At 36.2% G+C, this 23,439-nt stretch overlaps 1 protein-coding gene across 1 annotated transcript in view; it reads left to right on the top strand.

Annotated features, from left to right (window-relative positions):
• LOC113516445 (alanine aminotransferase 1-like) overlaps positions 1-23,439 on the top strand; it is a 45,167-nt gene that overhangs the window by 10,218 nt on the left and 11,510 nt on the right. The window contains exons 2-6 of the mRNA XM_052903001.1: positions 4,467-4,556; positions 5,628-5,722; positions 8,416-8,606; positions 15,713-15,915; positions 18,574-18,696. Of these exons, the coding sequence (XP_052758961.1) occupies positions 4,467-4,556; positions 5,628-5,722; positions 8,416-8,606; positions 15,713-15,915; positions 18,574-18,696 (702 nt within the window). The remainder of the gene's footprint in view (positions 1-4,466; positions 4,557-5,627; positions 5,723-8,415; positions 8,607-15,712; positions 15,916-18,573; positions 18,697-23,439) is intronic.

Below are 23,439 nucleotides of genomic sequence, written 5' to 3'. Positions count from 1 at the left end.
CGCCCTGTAGACATATTTTAATGTGTGCAAACGTATAAATAAATAAATTAATCATGACTATGATATGGATATATGGTCGTGTGGTCCCGGTATAGAAAGAACCACCCCTTCCTTTCCCGTGGATGCCGTAATAGGTGACTAATAGAATTTAATGGTCGAGGGACAGTCAGCGTTCCTCTTAAACCATCACCACAGCCTAACCGCGATTTTTTTATGGATGATAATGGAATGGTAACCCCGCCTGTACAGTATACATCAATCAATCAATAATATACAAATGAAAAAGAGGTCAGTATCTATAACAGACATCGATTACATGGCTGTTTTAGGGGACTAGTAGTCCGCATTACTAACAATCCCTTTACGGGGGGGAAAGGGATTGTTAGTAATGAAGCCAAGTAGCCCCATTACTAGCAATATACCCTGTCAGGTCGATCTCCAAGTGGTTCCACCTGGTAACCATCGTGGTTAATTCTAGTTGAATTCATCAGGATGGATTAATTGACCTACTTTCATCCTCATCAGTCATCTATCACTGGTGTCCCGCCAGTGTATACCGATAGCGCAGGTGGAGTTACCATATCATTATCACTCATTAAAAAAATCCCTTTCCCCCCAAGGGGTTAGTAATGGGGTCAAAAACCCCATTACTAGCAATATACCCTGTCAAGTTGGTCTCCACGCGGTTCCTCCTGGAAACCATCGTGTTAATTTTAGTTGAATTTGTCAGGATGAGCCAACTGACTTGCTTTCATCCTCATCTCCCACTGGTACACCGCCAGTGTATACCGATAGCGCAGGCGGGATTACCATATAATTATCATCCATTAAAAGAAAAAAGGTTATTGTCTTAGGGGGATTTATTTTATATTATTTATTGTGTTTAAAAAATCCACATTGCGCATCTCTTTCGTCGTATTTTCATTCCATGTAGTTTCCACGTAACCATATCAACGTAAATCTAAAAGGCGGTAAAGTGCACTGGGTTGTTCGTTCACAATGAATCGCATCCTGACTCCGGATGCGTCGATGGCGCGGCCAGTGGCGGCCCATGGGGCCCACGGCGGTTCACGGCGCTTGTAATGGCCGCAACCGTCGTTTGTTTCTATAAAATATGAGAGAGTAAAACAATTTTATTGCTGCCGAATGGCTTCCACGGACACTCGTGTAGAATGCCATGGATGTGTCCTACATAATTTAACACGATGGTGAACTTTCTCGTATAAGTTTTTAAAGTGTCGTTTTTGAAACAGGGAATAATTTTTATGTGATTTCAAGAAGGGATGGTACAAATCATTCGCTTATATTTCTTTTTGTGTGTATGTTACACGGACTCTTTGCTATTAATCAATTTTGATACAACCAGTTTTGATAATTCTTGTTCCCGTAGCTGTGATAAGAGGTGATTATGGGAATTTAACGGTCGGTGAGCAGCAGTGTCCCTCTTCAAACATCACCAAAATCTAACTGCGGTGGGGGAAAGGGATTGTTAGTAATGGAGACTAAGAATTTCATTGCTGGCAATATACCCAATCAGGTTGACCTCTTCGCGGTTCCCCCTGGAAACTATCATGGTTAATTCCTGATGAATTCGTCATGATGGGCTAACTGGCCTGTTTTCATTCTCATCTATCACCCTTCACTGGTGCTCCGCCAGCGTATCCCGTTAGCGCAGGCGGGGTTACCATACCATTTTCACCCATCAAAAAAAAAACCTAACTGCGGTTGGCAAAACTCCCGAAGGTAAAGACCTATGTTCAGCAGTCGACAGTTAGCGGATGATAATGACTATAGAGTCCTTCACACAAATTATTTGTTACGTCGCTCTTTAAAACTAGAAAGGAATCATCGTCATCATATCAGCTTTTAACTGTCCACTGTTGGACACAAGCCTCCCCCTAGGAGGATTTTGCCTGTAGTTGCCACGCTTGGCAGGTGGGTTGGCAACCGCAGTTAGGCTTTAGAGATGTTTTAAGAGGGACGTTGCTGCCTGTCCTGTCCTCCCACGGGAGAGGAAGGGGTTACCTATCCTATACGGGGATCACACGGCAATGGAAAAATCTATTTAAATAATCTATACAAATAATCCCGGGAAATATATAAATGTTGATTAATAAAAATGTCTATTATATGATGATATAATAAAGATATTTTATTATATATATTTCCTTGGAGATGAATGCAATAAATTTCCTTTTCTTAAACATGTTTAGAAATGTGAGCATGAGGTAACTTATACAAGGGTTTATTTAAATTTCGAACTGGCTTGCAAATAGAAAGCTGTTTATTGAAAAAAAAAAACAAAGGAACATTATGGCGCGTGAAAAATTATTATTGTTCGTTATTCGTCATTGAACTTAAAAAGTAAAATTTTGTTTTTGATTTCCGCGCATTGTTTGAAAAAAATACTATACAAGCCTTGGCCACAACTAAGCATTGATGGACTCATATATGTGTGCCTCGGCTATGCCTCGGTCCACATTTGCACGTTCGTCCATCAATGCCTCAGATTTTTTTACTGCACTATATATATATATATAAGAAATATATAATTATATATATTTTCTTATATAATTGCGAATTTGATTGTTACCTCGATATAAACGACTTATCTTGTTTTACCATCCGTTGTTACCTATGTATCACAAAATAAATAAATGAAATGAAATGATGTTGCAAACGAATGTATTGCAATTTGCATTAGTTCCAATAACACGTGTGACGACTGATGATATATTGTCGCCGGCGTATAATTGTGAATTCCAATGAGTGCACAGCACCTATTCAATAACGAAACGTAATTAACTATTGATCGCACGTAATTGTCGTGCGCTCCAACATACGTACATACGAATATCAATATAAATGTTCACCACTGGCTGGCGTTAAATTTTAAATATTGCATAATTCTCACCGACCGTTGACCTGAAATGGGTTTAAAAACTGCACCGGAATAAAATTTAAATGATTTATTTGTTTATATTCAATGTACATAATAAATTGAGAGATTTTAAATTATATACATCCATTACTAACAGTATATATTTAGGAGATTAAAATATCAATAGCTGAACCTAAATCAGATGATATTGATGCCCATTGATTCCTCTCTTCTCGTGTCTAGGGAAAGTAGATAAAACTTTATTTAAGAAATCACTTTAGGGTACAATAGGGCTGATATACCTGAAGAAGGTAAGAGCCCTATTAATAATATATATATATATATATATATATATATATATATATATATATATATATATATATATATATATATATATATATATATATATATATATATATATATAGTACATTACTGCAGCGGCCAGCAATTGAGTCATTGATGGACGAACGTGCAAATGTGGGCCGAGGCGTAGCCGAGGCACATATACGTGAGTCCATATACATGATTGTCAAAATAATGCTCACATTTCCAAGCATGTTTGAAATATATATATTTAAGGAGATATGGAGATTTTAACGCAGGCCCTCTTACTAAGGCCTAGATGTTTAATTAGGTTATCATCAATAATATTATTATACGTATCATTCGAGTACACCCATTGAGAGTTGAATAACAGAAAAGTTCTAAAATTGATCTAGCGTTTTTGTTCATTGACACATAATTTTTTTTACTTGACTATTTAAATGTTAATGTAAAGAATATCAAATAAGTTAATGATTGTCCTAATGAAAAGTGGTAACCGTCACTTATAGAAATGGACAGCAAGTGTGTTGCTATTATTGTAGATTAAGTCTGCATATCTTGTAATTTCACTGCCATATTCTACCACTCAAACCGAAATACAATCTTCAAGAAATTTTCGTACGTAGTCCTCCTCCAGTGTATGAAAATCTAATAGTAAAAATACAGTCAGGCAGCTCGAATTATTAATGTTAGTATCCGACTTTGCCCACTGAAACTGTGCAGAGACATTGCATCTCTATGCATTTTTTATCGAATGTATGATGGGGAATGTTTCTAAGGAATTATTCGGTTTGATACCTGCTGCTGTATTTCTGTTATATTGACATAATATATTATACTACCGTACAACCCGTCACAAATAAATTTTCATTATTTGAATGAGCGGCGGTCTTGTACCATATACTTTTCAAAGCACTTTCTTTCACACGCAGCTACATTTTGGAATTACGACATTACGTCGTAATCAGTTAATTTTGGTTAAACTTACACTTTCGCGTTCTTTACACATATTTAAAATACATAATCGGGTCTTAACGCGATGTAAAAGCTTTTACAGGTTAATAGTACCTACATACCTGCTCCATCATTGTCTTCGTAATCTTCAAGAAAAGAGCATGTTTCTTTTTAAAGGTCGACAACACACCTGTAATTCCTATGATCCTGCGTGCTCATAGGCGGCGATAGTCACATACCATCAGATGACCGCATGCTCATTTGCTGCCTGTATTTAAAAAAATTAATAGTATAATGTTTGATGCAGGGGATTCGCAAGCCATTCGATTGCGTGGTGCGTGCTAACATCGGAGACTGCCAAGCCTTGGGACAGAAGCCGATTACCTTCATCCGACAGGTAGGTGCATCATTGTAAGTTAATAATACGGAGAGAGAAAGAATTCAGAGAATAGTATTCTTACAATACAGAATTGTGATTTCAGAAAAAATGTAAAAAAATAAAATATTGGCATCATTTGTTCATGACGTCAGTGGAATTATTGGAATGAAATACTTTATTGTCCTATCATTGTACAAGTAGACTGGTCTGCTTAATTGGATCTATGTAAACCCAATATAAAAGTCATCTAAACGATATGGGAGCGAAATTATTGGGTATGGACTTGAAGTATTTAGAGCTCACTGTAGGTATATGGCTTTTGATCGCTTTTGATCAAGTAAGCCGTCTGCATGTTTGCCATTCTAAGTTCTATAAAAAATGAATATTTTGGAAATTGACTGAGATACGATTACATGCCTGATATTTGCTTTCTTGATATTTTTGCCAAGAGCTAGTGTTATTCTTGTGTTCATTTTATTAATAGTATTTTCTGGTCTTGCGAATATCTAAGTCTTTTGTCTTGTTTATCAGACGATGGCTTTATACAAAGAGAGTTTAAACATGATTTTCCCTATGACATCTTTCCACCATCACAACAAAGTTGATTCAATCGAGAATTGAACACGTTATTTACACGATTCATCGCGCTCATCACAGTCCAGTAAACTCGAGCTGTTTGAGGTCAATACCATTTATCCAACAATAAGCCGAGTATTAAACCCAGTTAAAAGGGCCGAGGAATTTCTTTGTTTCCGAACAATTGTAAAGGTGTCCCCGGAGAGTGCACGAGACTTCGGCGCAAATCAATCAGGACGCCTCTGTAACTCGATCAGAAAGGTTGTCGAACAAAAAAGAGCCGAGCCTACTACGTATTGAATGAAGATAAGAAATAAAAATAGATTCTTTTCAGTAGTTGTCTATGATGAAACATCCTTAAAAAATTCTCTGTCCTTTGCCAGAACAGAATTTTTTAAGACTTTTGTTGAACATTTGTTGTATTGAATATGTTATAAGTACTAAAATAACAGTTTAAAGTATAAAATTGCATAAATACATGGAATTGAATTATCAAATCGATTTCTTTATCAGGTGGTGGCACTGGCGGCATGTCCTCAGCTGATGTCAAGTCCTGACATCCCAGATGACGCGAAGGAGCGTGCCAGGAAGATCCTAGCTGACTGCACGTAAGTGTATTGAATAATACAAGAAGTAGGGGTTTTGTAATATTTTCTTGTAGCAATGGTGATGCTACAGATAAATTCGTCTGACTTTGTGGCGAATGAGAGGTGTCTGCAGTATTATTGATCAAGAGTTACGATGTCGACGATATTATTGTAGCTCAATTATTTTAAGTTGTGCTTTACAGAAATAGTACAATTCTGCTGCTAAATGTAGATACTAAAGTTGCAAATGAAATAAATATAAATCGAATGTGTACATTTGTCTCAATGAATTATCAGTAAAGAAGTACAAAGAATTTCGAGCTTTTCATTACTTCACATACGGTTGAATGCATCTTGCCAATATTGGAAGTGAAATCATCATAACCCGTTAATGATGCACTACTACACACGAGTCTCTTCCCATAAAAGTGGGATATTAGTTTAATAATTACTGGTCATGCAACTTGACATGTTTTTAAGGATGAAAATGGAATGGTAACTTTAACTGCATAATCAGCATATGTTGACAAAGTACCAATGAGTACCAAGTGAGGATGAAAGAAAGTGAGCCCATCGTGAAGACTTCGCTAGAAATTAACTACGGGATTATTAAATTATAAGTTATGACATTATAGAAATAAGTTTTCCTATGCAAACTTCCTAAGATTAATTTATTTCTTATGAAATTCTCGAAAGGAGAAAGAGAAATCGTAACGAAAGTGGAACTAAAAACACAACAACATACAGGTAACTATTGTTAGCTAACTGTATATATGTATGTATGGATTTTTAAAAATAGGCCTTTCAATTAGTGCACAATGGAGGGGCGGCGTAATTGGAAGAATGCGTGTCATAAACGACAAGGGATTTGAACCCAGGAAATGACAGAGCTCTCCGTATCGACATCTGACAAAGAAACGTACAAATGTTAGAAAAGGAAAACTTAATGTCTGTGCCTGTGTCCACTGCATGTTTTATCGGTTGACGTATTAATTTGCAGAACTCCAAATCTTGGTAGCGGAATTTAAAAAATAATACTAACAAATTAACTTATCCACTATCACGTTTGGGTCAAATTTGAAAACAGCAATGTAAATTTATGAAATAAATACACTATTATAATTAAATAGAAAAATATTAAAAAAATATTTTTATAAACATGCTATGAAATTTGACAAAAATTATACAAGTTTAAGATTGTTTTTATTTGTTGCCTAAAATTCTTTTAAATTTTGCAAGGAACACCTGAAAAATTACCAAAGAGAGACTTTGTACAAAAATCGTCTGCTTGAGTAACGGTGTCTCTTTCTTGTTTCTGTTATGATGCAATTGTGTACGCATTGCTATGTTTTGGTTGAAGGGTGGGATATGGCAATGATATTTGCAGGGTACAGAGGTATAACACCTTAGTCCTCATGAATGGCAACGCATGGGGGGGTATCATGAGTATCACTGTATACTTTGTTATGTCCATTGTACTGTTCATATCTATAGGCGACGGTTACCACTTTCGATCAGGTGGGCTGTCAACTTGTTTGCTATTCTAAGTTGCATAAAATAAACACTCTTGACAGTGTAGTAACTGGGTTAAGCAATATCCTAATTTGAACTATAACCGTACCGTGATAAAATACAGTGGACACGAGTCACTTAATGCGATCCTAATTACCGCTTCTTGTTTACACACCTCGCACTTTTCGTTCACGCACCGTCCTCCCCCCCCCCCCGCTCTCTTTACCCCTACTTTTCCCTACGAACCATCGGCTCATTAACCAATATCGATGATAAATGATTCATGAGCGTGATTTGACGTGATTAATTTATGGCTGATATTGCATCACGCCTGATTTATGCGGCTCGCTCGACATTTATAGTATCCGAATTTGATTAAGCGAAGGCAGTCGAATCGGTTGACTTAGAAATATTTTTATTATGGAAGAAAATGGAATTTATCACGCCCAGTTTACGACGATGTGGTAGCAATGATGGGTGAAGATAGAGCATGGTCAATTGATCACTATATCAAGATAATGTACAAGGAGGTCGAGTTGACAGAGTATGTTTTTTTTTATAAGTAAAAATGGTATGGTAATCCCGCCTGCGCTAACGGGATACGCTGGCGGAGCACCAGTGAAGGGTGATAGATGAGAATGAAAACAGGCCAGTTAGCACATCATGATGAATTCATCAGGAATTAACCATGATAGTTTCCAGGGGGAACCGCGAGGAGGACGACCTGGTTGGGTATATTGCTAGCAATGGGATTCTCAGTCTCCATTACTAACAATCCCTTTCCCCCCGACAGAGTATGTTTGCTAGCAAGAGGATAGTCGAGATTACTATTCCTTTCCTTTAAACCATCATCAACATCAGCCATTATCTGTCCACTGTTGGACATAGGCCTCCCCATAGACTGCCATAAGGAACGCTCCTGAGCCATCTGCATCCACTGACTCCCTGCAATACATTTGAAGTCATTACTCCATCTAGTGGGGGGGGGGGGGTCATCCTACGCTGTCTTTTCCCGTATGGGGTCGCCACTCAAGAACTTTTCTTCCCATTCAGTTGCCGTTTCTTAGAGCTACGTTACCAGACCATAGCTTTTTCAGCTTGCTTATCCTTAAAAAAACAAATTCATCTGAATTATAGTATGCTCATATATTATTATTAGTATTCATCTCTTAAAATAAGTATTTTTTTTTAAATTGTCACAGGCGTGGAACTGTGGGCGCGTGTTCACCACCAGCAGGCCTGTCTGTGGTGAGAAGACAAGTGGCAGCATATCTGACAGCCCGGGACGGTGTGCCTGCGTCTCCTGATGATATACTCCTGGGAGCCGGAGCTTCGGATCTCATCAAAGCAGTGCTCACATTGTTTGCCCAAGACATCGATGGGAAACCTTCAGGTAACCATGGCTTTTTTGATTAATACATGATTGGTATACTCACAAAAACAATTAGAGAAATAACTTAATCGTTGAGAAATAATACCAGTAATTAAAGATTAATTTAAACTAAAAAAAAATATGACAAATATAATGCCAAATACGAAAAAAAAAACACATTCAGTTTTAACTTTATTTATTTATAATATGTTAATTATTTCTATAAGAAAGTGTTTTACAAAAAAATTTTTGCAAAACTAGTTATTTTATACCTACTGAACCGATTTTGGTAAAATTTTTACGGGACCTATTTGTAAATATATTCTTTCAGATAAAAAAAAAGAATTTCCTAAATCAGTTTACAGTTGATGGATATTTTTATACAACTTAGAATGACAAACAAGCTGACGGCCCACCTGATGGAAAATGGTATCCGTCGCCTATAGACATGAGCAGTAACATGGACATAAATAAATAATAAGAGTATACTGCTTCGCCCACGATACCCCCCATTTGTCATTCCTGAGGACTTAAGTGTTATTCCTCTGTTCCCTGTAAATTCACGCCATATAAAATTCAAAAAATTCAAAATTCAAAAATCATTTATTCATGTAGGACATTTTAGCCGCTTATGAACGTCAAATTTTTACATATAATTTTATTTTTTTCCCTACCGTCCAGTTCGGTATATAGATCCAATTGAGAAGAACTGGCAAGAAACTCAATTGAATTACTTTTTTTTAAAGCCAGTTTATTTACAATGTATATTTATATAGGTGTCTATGTCTAACATTAAATGAAAATTCAGTGCATGAACAACTATTGCCATGCACACTCGTCATTCAAGTAATCGTTTAGTGAGTAATAGGCTTTGCTCAGTAAATATGATTTAACAGATGTTTTGAGATTTATTTAAGGGTAATTCCAACATATCCTTTGGTATCTTATTGTAAATTTTTATACCTATTCCCATAAAAGACCTATTAACTTTTTCTAAACGATACTTGGGGACAGCAAGTTTGTCTTTAAATCTAGCAACTATTAATATTATGAATATTGCTGTTTTTTGTAAATAAGTCAAGATTTTTATGAACATATATAATATTTGAATATATAAATTGAGAAGCAACGGTGAGAATATTTGCCTCTTTGAATTTCTCTCTTAATGAGTCACGACTCTTCATACAGTAGATCGCTCGAACGGCACGTTTTTGTAATATGAATATATTCTTAATATCTGCCGCTTTTCCCCATAGTAATATTCCATAAGAGAGTAAACTATGAAAATAACTAAAATAGACTAATCTAGCAGTATCAGTATCAGTGTACTATATATATTTACGCACGGCAAAAGCTGCTGAACTTAGTTTCGCTGCAAGGCTTTATATTTGTGCACCCCATTGTGTTTTATTATCTAGTGTGATTCCTAGAAAGACAGTAGATTCTATAAATTCGAGGAGATTCGTCATTTAATTTAATATTGCAATTAGTATTAAAACTTTTAGACAGAGAGAAATTAACACATTTTGTTTTTTTAGGGTTTAACATAAGATTGTTAGTTGTAAACCAGTGCAGGAGACGCCGCAAAGCACTATTTACATCGTCATAATTATTAGTCATTCTATTAACTTTAAAAATCAATGAAGTATCGTCTGCAAATAATACTATGCCGCATCTATCCTGCATGGCATATGGGAGATCATTAATGTAAACTAGGAATAAAAATGGACCGAGAATAGATCCTGGAGGTACACCCATTTGCACAAGTGACCCGTCAGACGTAGCGTTGCTAATCTTCACTTTCTGTATTCTATCAGATAGATAAGATTTTATTAAATTTAAAGCATTGTCTTTGACGCCATAAAAAGCAAGTTTTTTTAGCAATGTATTATGATCAACGCAATCAAAAGCCTTAGAAAGGTCACAAAAAATACCTATCACATCCATTTTAGTTTCCCATGCAGCAAATACGTGTCTAAGCAACTCTGCACCTGCGTCTGTAGTTGAACGACCTTTGGAAAAACCGAATTGACTATTGTGGATTAAATTATTTAAATTGAAATAACTGACAAGTTGCATAAGGATTATTTTTTCAAAATTTTACTGAGTGCTGGGAGTATGGATATAGGTCTATAATTTATTGGGTCACTCCTATCTCCAGATTTAAAAATATGATTTTACTAATTTTCATTATGTTAGGAAATTTACCTTCATCTATACATTTATTGAAAATAAAAGCAAGAGAGGGCGCAATAATTTCCATTATACTATCCAGTATTTTAACAGATATACCCCATAGATCCTCTGTTTTTTTATTATTAAGCTGTTTGAATATTTTCATTATTTCTACTGATGATGTATGTCTAAAGTTAAATACAGCTGATGACTTGCTAACATTGTCTGTTAGTAAAGTTTCAGCAGCAGACGGGGAAGATTTTAGAGCCTGTGTCGTAATTAATGGAATATTAGTAAAATAAGATTCGAATGTATGCGCGACCTCTGTATCGGAATTTACCAATTTGTTATTAATATTTAAAGCTATTTTGCTATTTTGAAAATTAACTTTTCCAGTTTCGCTATTTATTACTTTCCAAGTGGCTTTTATTTTATCTTTAGATTTAGTTATTATTTTACCTAAATAGAGAGACTTAGCTGTATGACAAACCTTTTTAAATATTTTAGAATAAGATTTTACATGTTAATGAAATAAGGGATCGGATATATAGCTTCGTTTTTCGTAAAGTTCGTAAAGATTAGCCCTAGACTTATAAATACCAAACGTGGCCCAGTCACAAAACTTTGATTTTACACTAGTTGAAAATGTTTTTGTTTTAAATTCACTGCTAGCTTCATGTTCAATTAAATTAAAAATATGTTCACATACAATGTCCGTCATATTGAGTACTATGACACTAGATATTTTATGTTCAATTTTATTTTTAAAACGTGCCAAATTCTTTTGTGTTATTTGTCTGCATGTAATTGTTTGAGTCCCTTTGGATCCCTTAGTTTCAATTATAACTTTTTGTCCGTAATGATCAGATCCAAGACAGTCGAAATTCATTTTCACCTTTACTTCACAATTACAAAAAACATTATCTATACAAGTTTTTTTCAGAATTTCCTGTGACCCTAGTGGGTTCTAAAAAAAGATTGTGCAAATTAAATGATTTAAATAAGTTAATCAATCTTAAGCTTATTGAGCATATTATACATATACATGTCAGTGGTCGCCTATAGACATGAGCAGTACCATGGACATAACAGAGTATACTGTTTCGCCTATGATACCCCCCATGCGTTGCCATTTCTGAGGACTCAGGTGTTATTCCTTTGTATCTTGTAAATTCACGCCATACCAATCCTTCAAACCGAAACACAGCCATGCAAACAACTGCTTTACGGTTGAAACACGAATAGGACAGAGGTACCCAAGCAAACGATTTTTGTACAAAGTCTCCCTCTGGTGGTGGTGGAGTTAAGAGGTAACAAACGTAATAAAAATACAATCAATTTGATAACCTCCTTTTTGGATAGAATAGGCCATCCTTCCCATGGGTGTCGTAAGAGGCGACTAAGAGAGCTTATGGTGGGGAAATGAGCAACAGCGTTCCCCTTAAAACATCTCCAAAGCCTACCAATGCGCCTGTCAAGCGTAGCAACTACTGGCAAACCCCTCTAAAAGGTAGGATTATGTATAGCAGTGGACAGTTTTTTTATACCACTGAGGTGGCAAACAAGCATACGGCCCACCTGATGGTAAGCGGTTACCGTAGCCTATGAACGCCTGCAATACCAGAGGTATTACGCGCGCGTTGCCGACCCTGAAGAAACCTCTTTACCCCCCTTTTGAAGAACCCCATGCTGTAGTCGCTTAGGAAAACCTTGGCAGGGAGCTCATTTCATAACCTGAGTGTTAAATTAAATAAACAGTTAAATGCGGATATATTAATATATATATTTAGCACATCCGTAGTCTATAAATAGGTCATTTATATTTAATGACCTATTCTTATGTAATTTATTTAAATAAAATTAGTGTGTAGGCCGATGGAGAGGTCACCAGCCCACGCAGAGTACGGTGTAACTGAGTCCTTACCCAATTAGTACTCAATTTGTTTATTAATACACCAACAGAAAGTTTTCAACTCGAATTAAGTTTAAAACAGACTGGCGCGTGCACAAATAAGGTCTGAAAATTTGTCGAAAACAATAAAAGTCTGGGAAGGATGTTTGTTAAAAAGTTAATGTATTTAACGAAGCTGAGAGCATGAAGTTTACTGTAATGTTATTATATTACTTCGTAGCGACGACAATACTCACCGCGACAATTGATGAAACGTTAAATTTCATAATTTGAAATGAATTCAATCTTTACAAATTAGTACGGGATCGACGCGGAGGTAAACACTTTATAATTAATTTAAAACTGGCACGAGTGAACCTGTTTGTTTAACACCTTAACGACTTAGCAAATCGTCACGAAATATATAGCACAACTTTTTTATGGATATGATAATGGAATGGTAACCCCACCCGCGCTATCGATATACACCGGCGGGGCACCAGTGAAGGATGATAGGTGAGGATGAAGCAGGTCAGTTAGCCCATCGTGACGAATTCAACAAGAATTGTTCACGATGGTTTCCAGGAGGAACCATGTGAAGGTCGACCTGATAGGGCATATTGCTAGCAATGGGGCTGTCACACTCCATTGCTAACAACTCCTTTCCCCCCCATAGCATATATTAAGAATAGAAAGTTATATAGTATTTTGTATTATGTTCAATTAAATGTTTTAATCACGCGGATAAAAGTCGAGTAGCCAATTGGGTTTGTAGTTCTTGTTTTTTTCTGTTTGCATGATATTGGAATGGTAACTCAACTTGCGCTATCGATATACGCTTGCGAGGCACCAGTGAAGGGTGACAGGTGAAATGGAAGCAGGGTCTCCCACGCACAACCACTCTTTATAATCAACTTCCAGCAGCAGTATTTTCCAACCGATACGACAACATAACCTTCAAGAAAAGAGCATATTCCTTTTTAAAAGGCCGGCAGCACACCTGCAATGTCTTTAGTGTTGTGAGTGATCATGGGCGACGGTAGTCACTTACTACCAGGTGAGCCGCATGCTCGTTTGCCCTCTGTGTTGTAAAAAAAATGTCAGTAGGCCCGTCGTGACGAATTCAGCAATAATTAACCACGATGGTTTCTAAAAGGAACTGCGTGGAGGTCGACCTGATAAAGTACATTGTTAAAAATCCCTACTCTCTTACTCCATTTACAGCTCATGTTATCTCATGGTGTCTTAGTGGTTAGGTGAAATTAACTATTTACTATGTAGAATAACATACGCTAAATTTCATTCTGGGCAATCGATAGGTTCCTGTCATTCGGACAGAGTCATGGGCAAAGTTCGTATACCATAAAAATAAGTCTATAGAGTTAAACTCGTAACGTATTTTTAACATTTTCTATTTAAAGCAAAAAGGTTCAACAATATTACATTACCCTTTTGTTTAATGCTATAACCAAATTGTAACCTAACAAGGGTTATTCCGTGGGCGATATCAAATTGACAGTTAAGTCGGTCGCCACATGAACCTGTTATCGGCTTGGTGCGGTGAGGAGGCGCATGTTAATTTAGTAAATAACAAAGTGAAGCTCAACAATCGCTTAAGTAACTCAATCTGGGGCGAGCCAAGTACTATACCTAATGGCTTGGCATGTAGTTAGCAGATAAACTTTTAATTGACTGTACATTAGTACAAGTAGGTAGATAAAACGTAAAGGCCTTTAGAATTTATACTAAAATAGGCAAAACGTAAATCTAATATCACATCTTTACTCATATTATTCAACGATTTTGTATGAATAATGCAAAAAATTATTAATGTATAACGGTCATACAGACAAAGTCGCAGCTAATAAATATATATATCGAAGAATTTTCACCAAGTTCTAAGTTCTTCGGACCATTATTAAAATAAATCCTTCATTAAACTTTCAACCCTCTTTTTGACCCCGTAATTTTACGGGGTTAAAAAGAGGGTCGAAAGTTTCAGAAGAAATTATAAAAAGTCAAAATATACACGAAAGTATATATTTTATACGTGGCTTTAGGTATCGCTGGCTCAAAGTTATTGCAAAGAAAAAATTGAAAAAATATTTCTCTTTTCTAAGAGGGTCCGTAAAGTGGGTTCGAATTTTAAGGCTACTATTTCAAGTGAAGAATCACACGAAAGCGTTCATTTGCACGTTTCAAATTCTAAAAACCGTTTTTGAAACGTCCACAAAAAGTTTTTATTACGATTCGTTTATATTTTGCGACTATTTGCGACGTTGCCAGTTCCAAATTGATTTTAATTCTTTTTGCAATAGAGTTTAATCGCATATTAACTTTGTGATCTAAAATTTGCTTGAAAAGACACATGGTTCCACGTTATTCTTTTAGAGATCTCTGTCTGTTATTTTTATGCATATCATCTATCACACAATCTATTACGTCGTCTCCTTCCATTGCATCACTACTTTATTTGTAATGGATAAACTCAAAAATTACTTAACCAATTTTAAAATTTTCTTCACCTATCTCGCTCTCTCTCTGTCTCTCTACAGCCACATTCTCTTGACAGAGTGGCCATAATTTTTATGATTAGATTAGATTACATTTGTTTATTTGCCAGAACATTGTTTTTACAGATATTGATCTATTGTAAAGTACAAATGGTCGCCTTATATTCTAAAGCATACAAAATTATTATTGGGTACAAGTTACATTATATCTAATACATATCGCCTGATGTTTCTCCCAATATATCAGCATGTAACTGAAAAGAAATATATATTAATACAGACTTAACATTACATTAACTATTTATTCAATTAATAATAATAAAATTATAATAGTAGGTTAAAAAACCAATCGATCAGCCTCATCGACAATCCACTATAATTATATATTCTTCGTGATTGAGGTCCTCGCAACGTGTCTCCATCTATTTCCGCTCACAGCCGAGCAGGAGCATTCCACAATAGACTGCTGTGTGTGTTTTCATCTATAGAACTACATTATTAGGACAATTCTATTCTGTTTTTTTCTCAATCATCCCAATGACCAACAGCGGTGATGATCCCGATACCCCAGTATCCGTTGTTCTCGGGCACACTGTCGGAGCTGGGCGTGCAGCAAGCGGGCTACTACCTGGACGAGGACAACCGGTGGGCGCTGCAGACGGAGGAGCTGGCGCGGAGCTGGCGGCAGGCCAGCCAGACTGCGCATGTCCGCGCACTCGTTGTTATTAATCCTGGGAATCCGACGGGACAGGTATGTTTTAATATACATGCAATATATAGAAATACATAGTGTAAAACAAATGCACAAGGGCGAGCGAGTCTGAGTTGCTTTTTTTTAATAAACCTAAAGTGGAAACAGGCATGAGTATCAACGGGCGGTGACAATTTACAAACAAAAAAAAAATAGACAAAATTTTATACATAGCCAATTTTATTTATACACAAACACATAACATACACATTCATAAATATTAATATAATATATTCATAAGAATAGAAGATGCTTTTTAAACCAGACTAAAAGCTAAAAAGCGGTCAAGATGAAAGTTAATATAGTTTTTTTTTTATACAACTTAGAATGGCAAATAAGCTGATGGCCCACCTGATGGAAAGTGGTAACTGTCGCCTATAGACATGAGCAGTACCATAGACATAACAGAGTATACTGTTTCGCCATGCGTTACCATTCCTGAGGACTCAGGTGTTATTTCTCTGTAGCCTGTAAATTCACGCCATATCCCACCCATCAAACCGAAACACAGCCATGCAAACACAACTGCTTCACGGTAGAAACACGAATGGGACAGAGTATAATAGTTATAAAAATACTAGTTTTTACCGACAGCTTCGTCCGCATGACTACGATAATTGATTTAAATAAAATGTAAACTATGTAGGCCATCACAAATATTATGTGTATATCAAAATTTAATTTGGATTAGTTGAAGCTACCAAGAGAAAAGAAAACTATGAAACAAACACACTTTTACATTTACAATATTAGTGATGATAAAGAGAATAGCTACTTTTTAGTGGAACAAATTATATTCCTTTGTAATGTACTGCTGGAATTACAAATATAAATACATAGGTATAGTTTTTTTTAATGAGTGAAAATGGCATGGTAACTCCGCTTGCGCTATCGGTATACGCTGGCGGAGCACCAGTGGAGGGTGATAGATGAGAATGAAAACAGGCCAGTTAGCCCATCGTGATGATTTCATCAGGAATTGACCATGATAGTTTTCAGGGGGAACCGCGAGGAGGTCGACCTGGTTGGGTATGTTGCCAGCAATGGGATTCTCAGTCTCCATCACTAAAAATCCCTTTCCCTTCACATAGATATGGTTGTAAACAGATGTCGCAACTGAACTATAAATTTGCAAGTTAATTTGTAATCATAAGAAAGCAGAAGTTTATTTGGACAGCGGCAAAACATTCATTACATTTGTTTTTTATTGTAATAAAATTAATGGTTTAATAATTTATAAAAAAAGACTATTCAGATTTATCAACGTTCGTTCGACGAGGACGAAGCTATTTGACGCCGAATGTGAAGTAATCAATAAATTAGTTATTGTCAGTGGTGTCCACTGCTAGGCATGGAGCCCCATAATATTTCTCTATTTATACTTGGTTGTACGCGATTTAAACATTGTTTATAGATATATTAAGTTAAAGTTTGTTAAAGATATTTTGCAGTGTTGTATTGTGTTTTGTTCCCTTAAATGGTGTGGTGATACATAGTATATTATCTGTGGTAGTGTACTTCTCGTCCACTCGTATTTCTGGTATCATGTAGCTGAGTTTGCATGACTGTGTTTTGATTTAAGTCAATGGATGACATCTCAGCAACACATGAGGCGTACCATGGCCGTCATAATATATTATGTGATTTCCATGGCGTTATTCATGTTTATACGATAGGTAGACTATGTCAGTACTCACGATTCAGATTACTTCGTATTTTCTTTTATATATATAAAAAAAAAACTAAGTAACGTTTCGTTGTTATAATATACCGATAGATACGCTATCTATTGTAATATATATCTATGGTCAGACAACACTCTGAATAAATTATTTGTTTTAATTGGATTTGAATAAAATATTCTTATAGATTCTCATGTAATCGTTACCAACCCGTAAATACGGTTTTATAGTCTCCATTCCAACTTTAAGGGTTCGTGTAGCGTATACAAAGTTAAATCTTATTGTGTTCGTATAGGGAAGAGATTCGATCGTTAATAAATCGTAATATTGTATTTTAATACAACATTTATTATTTTATTACTTAACATTAAATGTATAGAATAGAATATCCTTTTCTCAAACATGCTTGGAAATGTGAGCATTATTTTGACAATCTTCTTCGAGATAAATCAAACTTGCCGTACTGGCCAGATACATGCGGGCAGCGGCCGGCAAAAGTTGTATGAAAATCCATATCTGTCGTGTTTTGCGACCAGATAAATTACTATGTAAACTCATATCTGTCCTGTAATTTAAAAATGGAATGACTTTTTACTTCGAAACATGGCTACCAAGGAGGTAACTAATAAAAGGTTTTATTTAAATTTCGAACTGGTTTGCAAATAGAAAGCTGTTTATTGAAAAAAAAAAAAAACAAAAGAACATTATGGCGCGTGAAAAATTATTGTTCGTTATTCGTCATTGAACTTAAAAAGTAAAATTATGTTTTTGATTTCCGCGCATTGTTTGAGAAAAGTACTATACAAGCCTTGGCCACAACTAGGCATTGATGGACTCACGTATGTGTGCCTCGGCTTCGCCTCGGCCCACATTTGCACGTTCGTCCATCAATGCCTCAGTTGCTGGCCGCTGCAGTAATGTACTATTTGTTTATCTGATTTAAACAATGAATTTAAATAATATTATATTGTTATAGGTACTAAGCCGCGAGAATATACAAGAGGTGATAAAATTCGCCTATGAACACGATTTGTTCCTGATCGCAGACGAAGTGTACCAGGAGAACATAATCAGCAAGCCGTTCCACTCCTTCAAGAAGGTACGCTACTACTTCTAAAGAACACTTTCTACACTTTTTTTTATACGATTTAGAATGGCAAACAAGCTGATGGTTCACCTGATGGAAAGTGGTAACCGTCGCCTATAGACATGAGCAGTACCATGGACATTACAGAGTATACTGTTTCGCCCATGATACCCCTATGCGTTGCCATTCCTTAGGACTCAGGCGTTATTTCTCTGTACCCAATATATTCACGCCATACCCCACCCTTCAAACCGAAACACAGCCATGCAAACACAACTGCTTCAAGGTTGAAACACGAATGGACAGAGGCACCCAAGCAATCGACTTTTGTACAGTCTCCCTCTGGTTAAACTTTAATATAATTCTGTAAAAGGTACTGTGTTCGAGAGTCTTTGTGTACCGGTTTCTTCCACATTAAGGATCAATTTGCATGATTATTTTATAATTAAAAAGTTTTGTATTTAAAATAATTTTGTTGAAATTAATGTCGTATGCTCTTTCTACAATAGTTGTCTTTTGCCGAGATCAGCTTTACATGAACAGTTTGAAAGACGTTCGTGGTTTTTAAAAGTTTAAAGAACACTGCGTAGCGTGTTGCCATTACATATTTTGCAAAAGACTTCCAAAAAGAGAATTATTTTTGTATGTGAATCGTTAAGTAACCTTTACTAATTATTAAGCTTTTTTGATATTTTTCACCAATCGAAAGGATTTACTGCCTTGTTGGCCTTATATTAAACTAAGTTATTTAAAAATTTGCGATTTTACACACAGTTGAAATTGTTCACACATCGTTCGATTACTGAGTCACTCGCAGCTAACATCGCTCGGATAAGCTTAACTCTCTAAGGAAATAAAGTTAAGAGAAATCAACAAATCAAGCGTGAGAGTTCAATACGTTTAGCATCACATGATCAGCTATGTTATTTATTCAGTGACATGCGATTCAGAGGAGCGAATCATAATATAGGGAAGGTTATTCCATGAGAAGAATCTTCATAATAATTTTATAGGTTATTTGTATATGCCACTAGATGGAGCGAGCATCCTTAAAGGTGTGAAGAGAGTCAGTGGACGCAGGTGGCTTAGAAGCACTATATCTAATTAATGGGTGATAATGCAATGGTAACACCGTTTGCGCTATCGGTACACGCTGGCGGAGCACCCGTGAGGGATGATAGGTGATGATGAAAGTAGGTCAGTGAGCCCGTCGTGACGAATTCCACTAGAATTAACCACGATGGTTTCCAGGGGGAACCGCGTGGAGGTCGACATGATAGGGTGTATTGTTGACAATAGGTCAGTTAAAATCCATTACTAACAATATCTTTAAATAGGGGGGTTTTACCAGTAGTAACCATGCTCGGCATGCGGATTGGCAACCACAGTTAAGCTTTGGAGATGTTTTAAGAGGGACGCTGTTGGAAGATTATTTTTAGAAATTAGGCTTAACTCGGTAACGATTGAAATCTTTTATATTAAATGTTTTAAATTGGAGACGAGTATCACGAAGTATAGTTTGTAGCGTTCGATTGGCAAAACAAACACCCTCATCCATATTTATCCTTCTGTCATTCCAAACTCGGAAGCCTCCGAAATCTGGCGGGATTAGTGGCTCGCTGGAGTTTGTATGTGTCGGCGCGGAGCGGAACGGGCGTTGTTAACCTTAATTGTATCTATACAGTTATATAAGTATCCAATCAAGCCGGAAGAGTTTGTAATACAATTACGCGAGCGCCCACGAAAAATGTAATCAAACAGTCTCTCGAAGACAATTTAAAATGATCGTGCTAATGTTGACCAATTCACCATCGGAGCATTTTAGATTTTCGTGTTCAATGATTTATGGTTTATAAAAGATGAAAATCAACGCGAACATTCGTGTAAAGTTACATAATACTATATATATATATATATATATCATATATCATATATGTATCCACTTATATGCAACCAGCTGTGTCCAGCTGTTGACGACCGGAGCTACATGTCTACGTATGTCTACATGGCCGGCAGCACACCTGCAATGCCGTAGGTGTTGTGGGTGACCATGGGCGGCGGTAGTCACTTACCATCAGGTGAGCCGCATGCTCGTTTGCCCCCTGTGTTGTAAAAAAAAAAAAAATCTATGTTAGGTATACATTTATATTTTTTATGCAATTTAGAATGGCAAACAAGCTGACAACCCACCTAATAGAAAGTGGTAACCGTCGCCTATAGACATGAGCAGTACCATGGACATAATAGAGTATACTGTTTCACCCAAAATACCCCCTATGCGTTGCCATTCCTGAGGACTCTCGTGTTATTCCTCTGTACCTCAGTTTCACTCAGCGATCCACCATTAAATAGGTTTTTAAAAACTCTCGCGTTATAAATATTATGTAAGGCACCTCACATGTCATACGTATACAAAATTTTAATAAGTAACACGTGCAGTAAATTATTTATGCATGGACAATGTAATGAAACTGTCACTCGCACACCGATGTTTATCGTTGCAGTTACGTAAACGTCATGAATTTTCGTGATTTCCGCGGCTCACTGTCACGGCGCCGCGTATGTGGCTGCGTACAATGATTTTCAAAACGAGTCAAAATGAGTTTCTTTGTTATCTATAAACATAAAATTTGTTATACTAATACTCGTAGTATTACTATATTTAATCACATTTCATATCACATTAGAAACCTTTAAATTTATCAATGTTTCTCCACTATATTATGCATGTATTATACATATAAATCTTCCTTTTGAATAACTCTATCTTTTAAAAAAACCACATCAAAATCCGTTGCGTAATTTTAAAGATGTAAGCATACATAAGGACAGACAGACGGGAAGTGACTATGTAGTGATAAACAAACAATCACAGATATCTATATATAAAAATTTTGACTTCTTCTAAAAATTGGTTAATATTGCCCTTTTCTTTATTTTATAGAATGGCTAGTTTTTACCAGACGGAGACTTTGTGCAAAAGTCGTTTGCTTGGGTACCTCTATCCTATTCGTATTTCAACCGTGAACTAGTTGTGTTTGCATGGTTTTGTTTAGGTTTGTTACAGTTTGATATCTATTCTTATATACACTTTTTTGTGCAACTTAAAATAGCAAACAAGCTGACGGCCCATAGACGTAAAAGAGTACACTTTGTCAATCACGATATCCCTCATGCGTTGCCATTCTTGAGGACTAAATTTATGTCTTTGTAATTTCTTTGCCATACCCCACCCATCAAACTGAAACACAATCATGCAAACAAAACCGCTTCACGGCAGAAACACAAATGAGACAAAGGTACCCAAGCAGATGAATTTTGTACAGTCTTCCACTGGTTCATCTATAAATATAATATACGATATAGATAGACAAATATACACATATATTTAACAAACTTTTATTAACTATTTAACAACTTTACAGCCGAAGAAGTTGGACCAATAAGTCCAACTTCTTATTGAATGCTATGTTATCACGTTTTTTCCCGTGGATTATTTTAATTTCCTATATGAAATGAAGATTTGTATGATCCGTAAATATTAGTTCCTGGTCGATTGTTTTGGTAGGGCGCGGCTGTGGTATTAGCGATGTTATCATTGGGTCCCGTGTCGACACGGCCGCCCGGGGCGCCCTCTACCGCCCCATCGGGAACACGACCGCTGACATAACTCACTGTTACAACTTATCAACATTTTGGAAATTCTGTTATGTAGTTTAGGTCTCGGGTTTAATTCTCTCTAGCTCTTGTTCTTGCCCCTAGCTTATTCCCATTTCATATGGAGTCAAATTTATTACGGCGGCGCTAACAATTTCTATCGGATTTTTTTTTAAATTTATCTTATAATCAGTTTGTTAGTTTATTAAAAAAATATAACGACAAATAATGCGTGTGTGTGTGTGTGTGTGTGTGTGTGTGTGTGTGTGTGTGTGTCTATAATTGTTTATATTTATAATAAGTTTACTATTGTAATCTTTTGGAGGAAACAATAAAGAGTGTCTATGTATCTATCTGTCAGGCATATTAGTATTAATATAACAAGTATTCTGTAATATATTACTATAAACTATTTTAACAAATCGCTATAATAAGGTGACCAACGTGTGTTGTGATTTTTTTTTATTAAGCAAACAAGCTGACGGCCCACCTGATGGCAAGTGGTAACCGTCGCCTATAGACACATATTGTTTCGCCCATGATACCCCCCATGCGTTGCCATTCCTGAGGACTCAGGTGTTATTCCTCTGTACCCAGTAAATTCACGCCATATCCCACCCTTCAAACCGAAACACAGCCATGCAAACATAACTGCTTCACGGTAGAAACACAAATGGGACAGAGGTACCCAAGCAATCGACTTTTGTACAAAGTCTCCCTCTGGTAAATATATTACAAAATAGTTATCAAATAAACTCTCTCTATATATTACACTTATTTAAAATCCATCAACAATTTATGTAACATTGATACAACAAAGTGTTAAATAAATAAAAAGAAAATGAAATTAGTAACAAATCAAAATGTTCAATCAATTAATCTGTTTTTTATTTGTGTTATTATTGAGCTTGTCTTCATCATCTCATCATCTCGGCCATTGTCTGACCACTGTGGTGCCTCGCCAGTGTAAACCGATAGCGCGGGCGGGGTTGCCATTTCATTATCATCTTTTTTTTTATACCACTGAGGTGTCAAACAAGCATACGGCCCACCTGATGGTAAGTGGTTATCGTAGCCTATGAACGTCTGCAATACCAG

The sequence above is a fragment of the Galleria mellonella genome, unplaced genomic scaffold (assembly GCF_026898425.1).
Source record: "Galleria mellonella isolate WM207_F2 unplaced genomic scaffold, CSIRO_AGI_GalMel_v1 utg99, whole genome shotgun sequence".
In the NCBI taxonomy this organism is placed as follows: Eukaryota; Metazoa; Arthropoda; class Insecta; order Lepidoptera; family Pyralidae; genus Galleria; species Galleria mellonella.
Note: the sequence above shows the minus strand (reverse complement) of the source record. Positions and strands in the feature narration are given on the sequence as shown.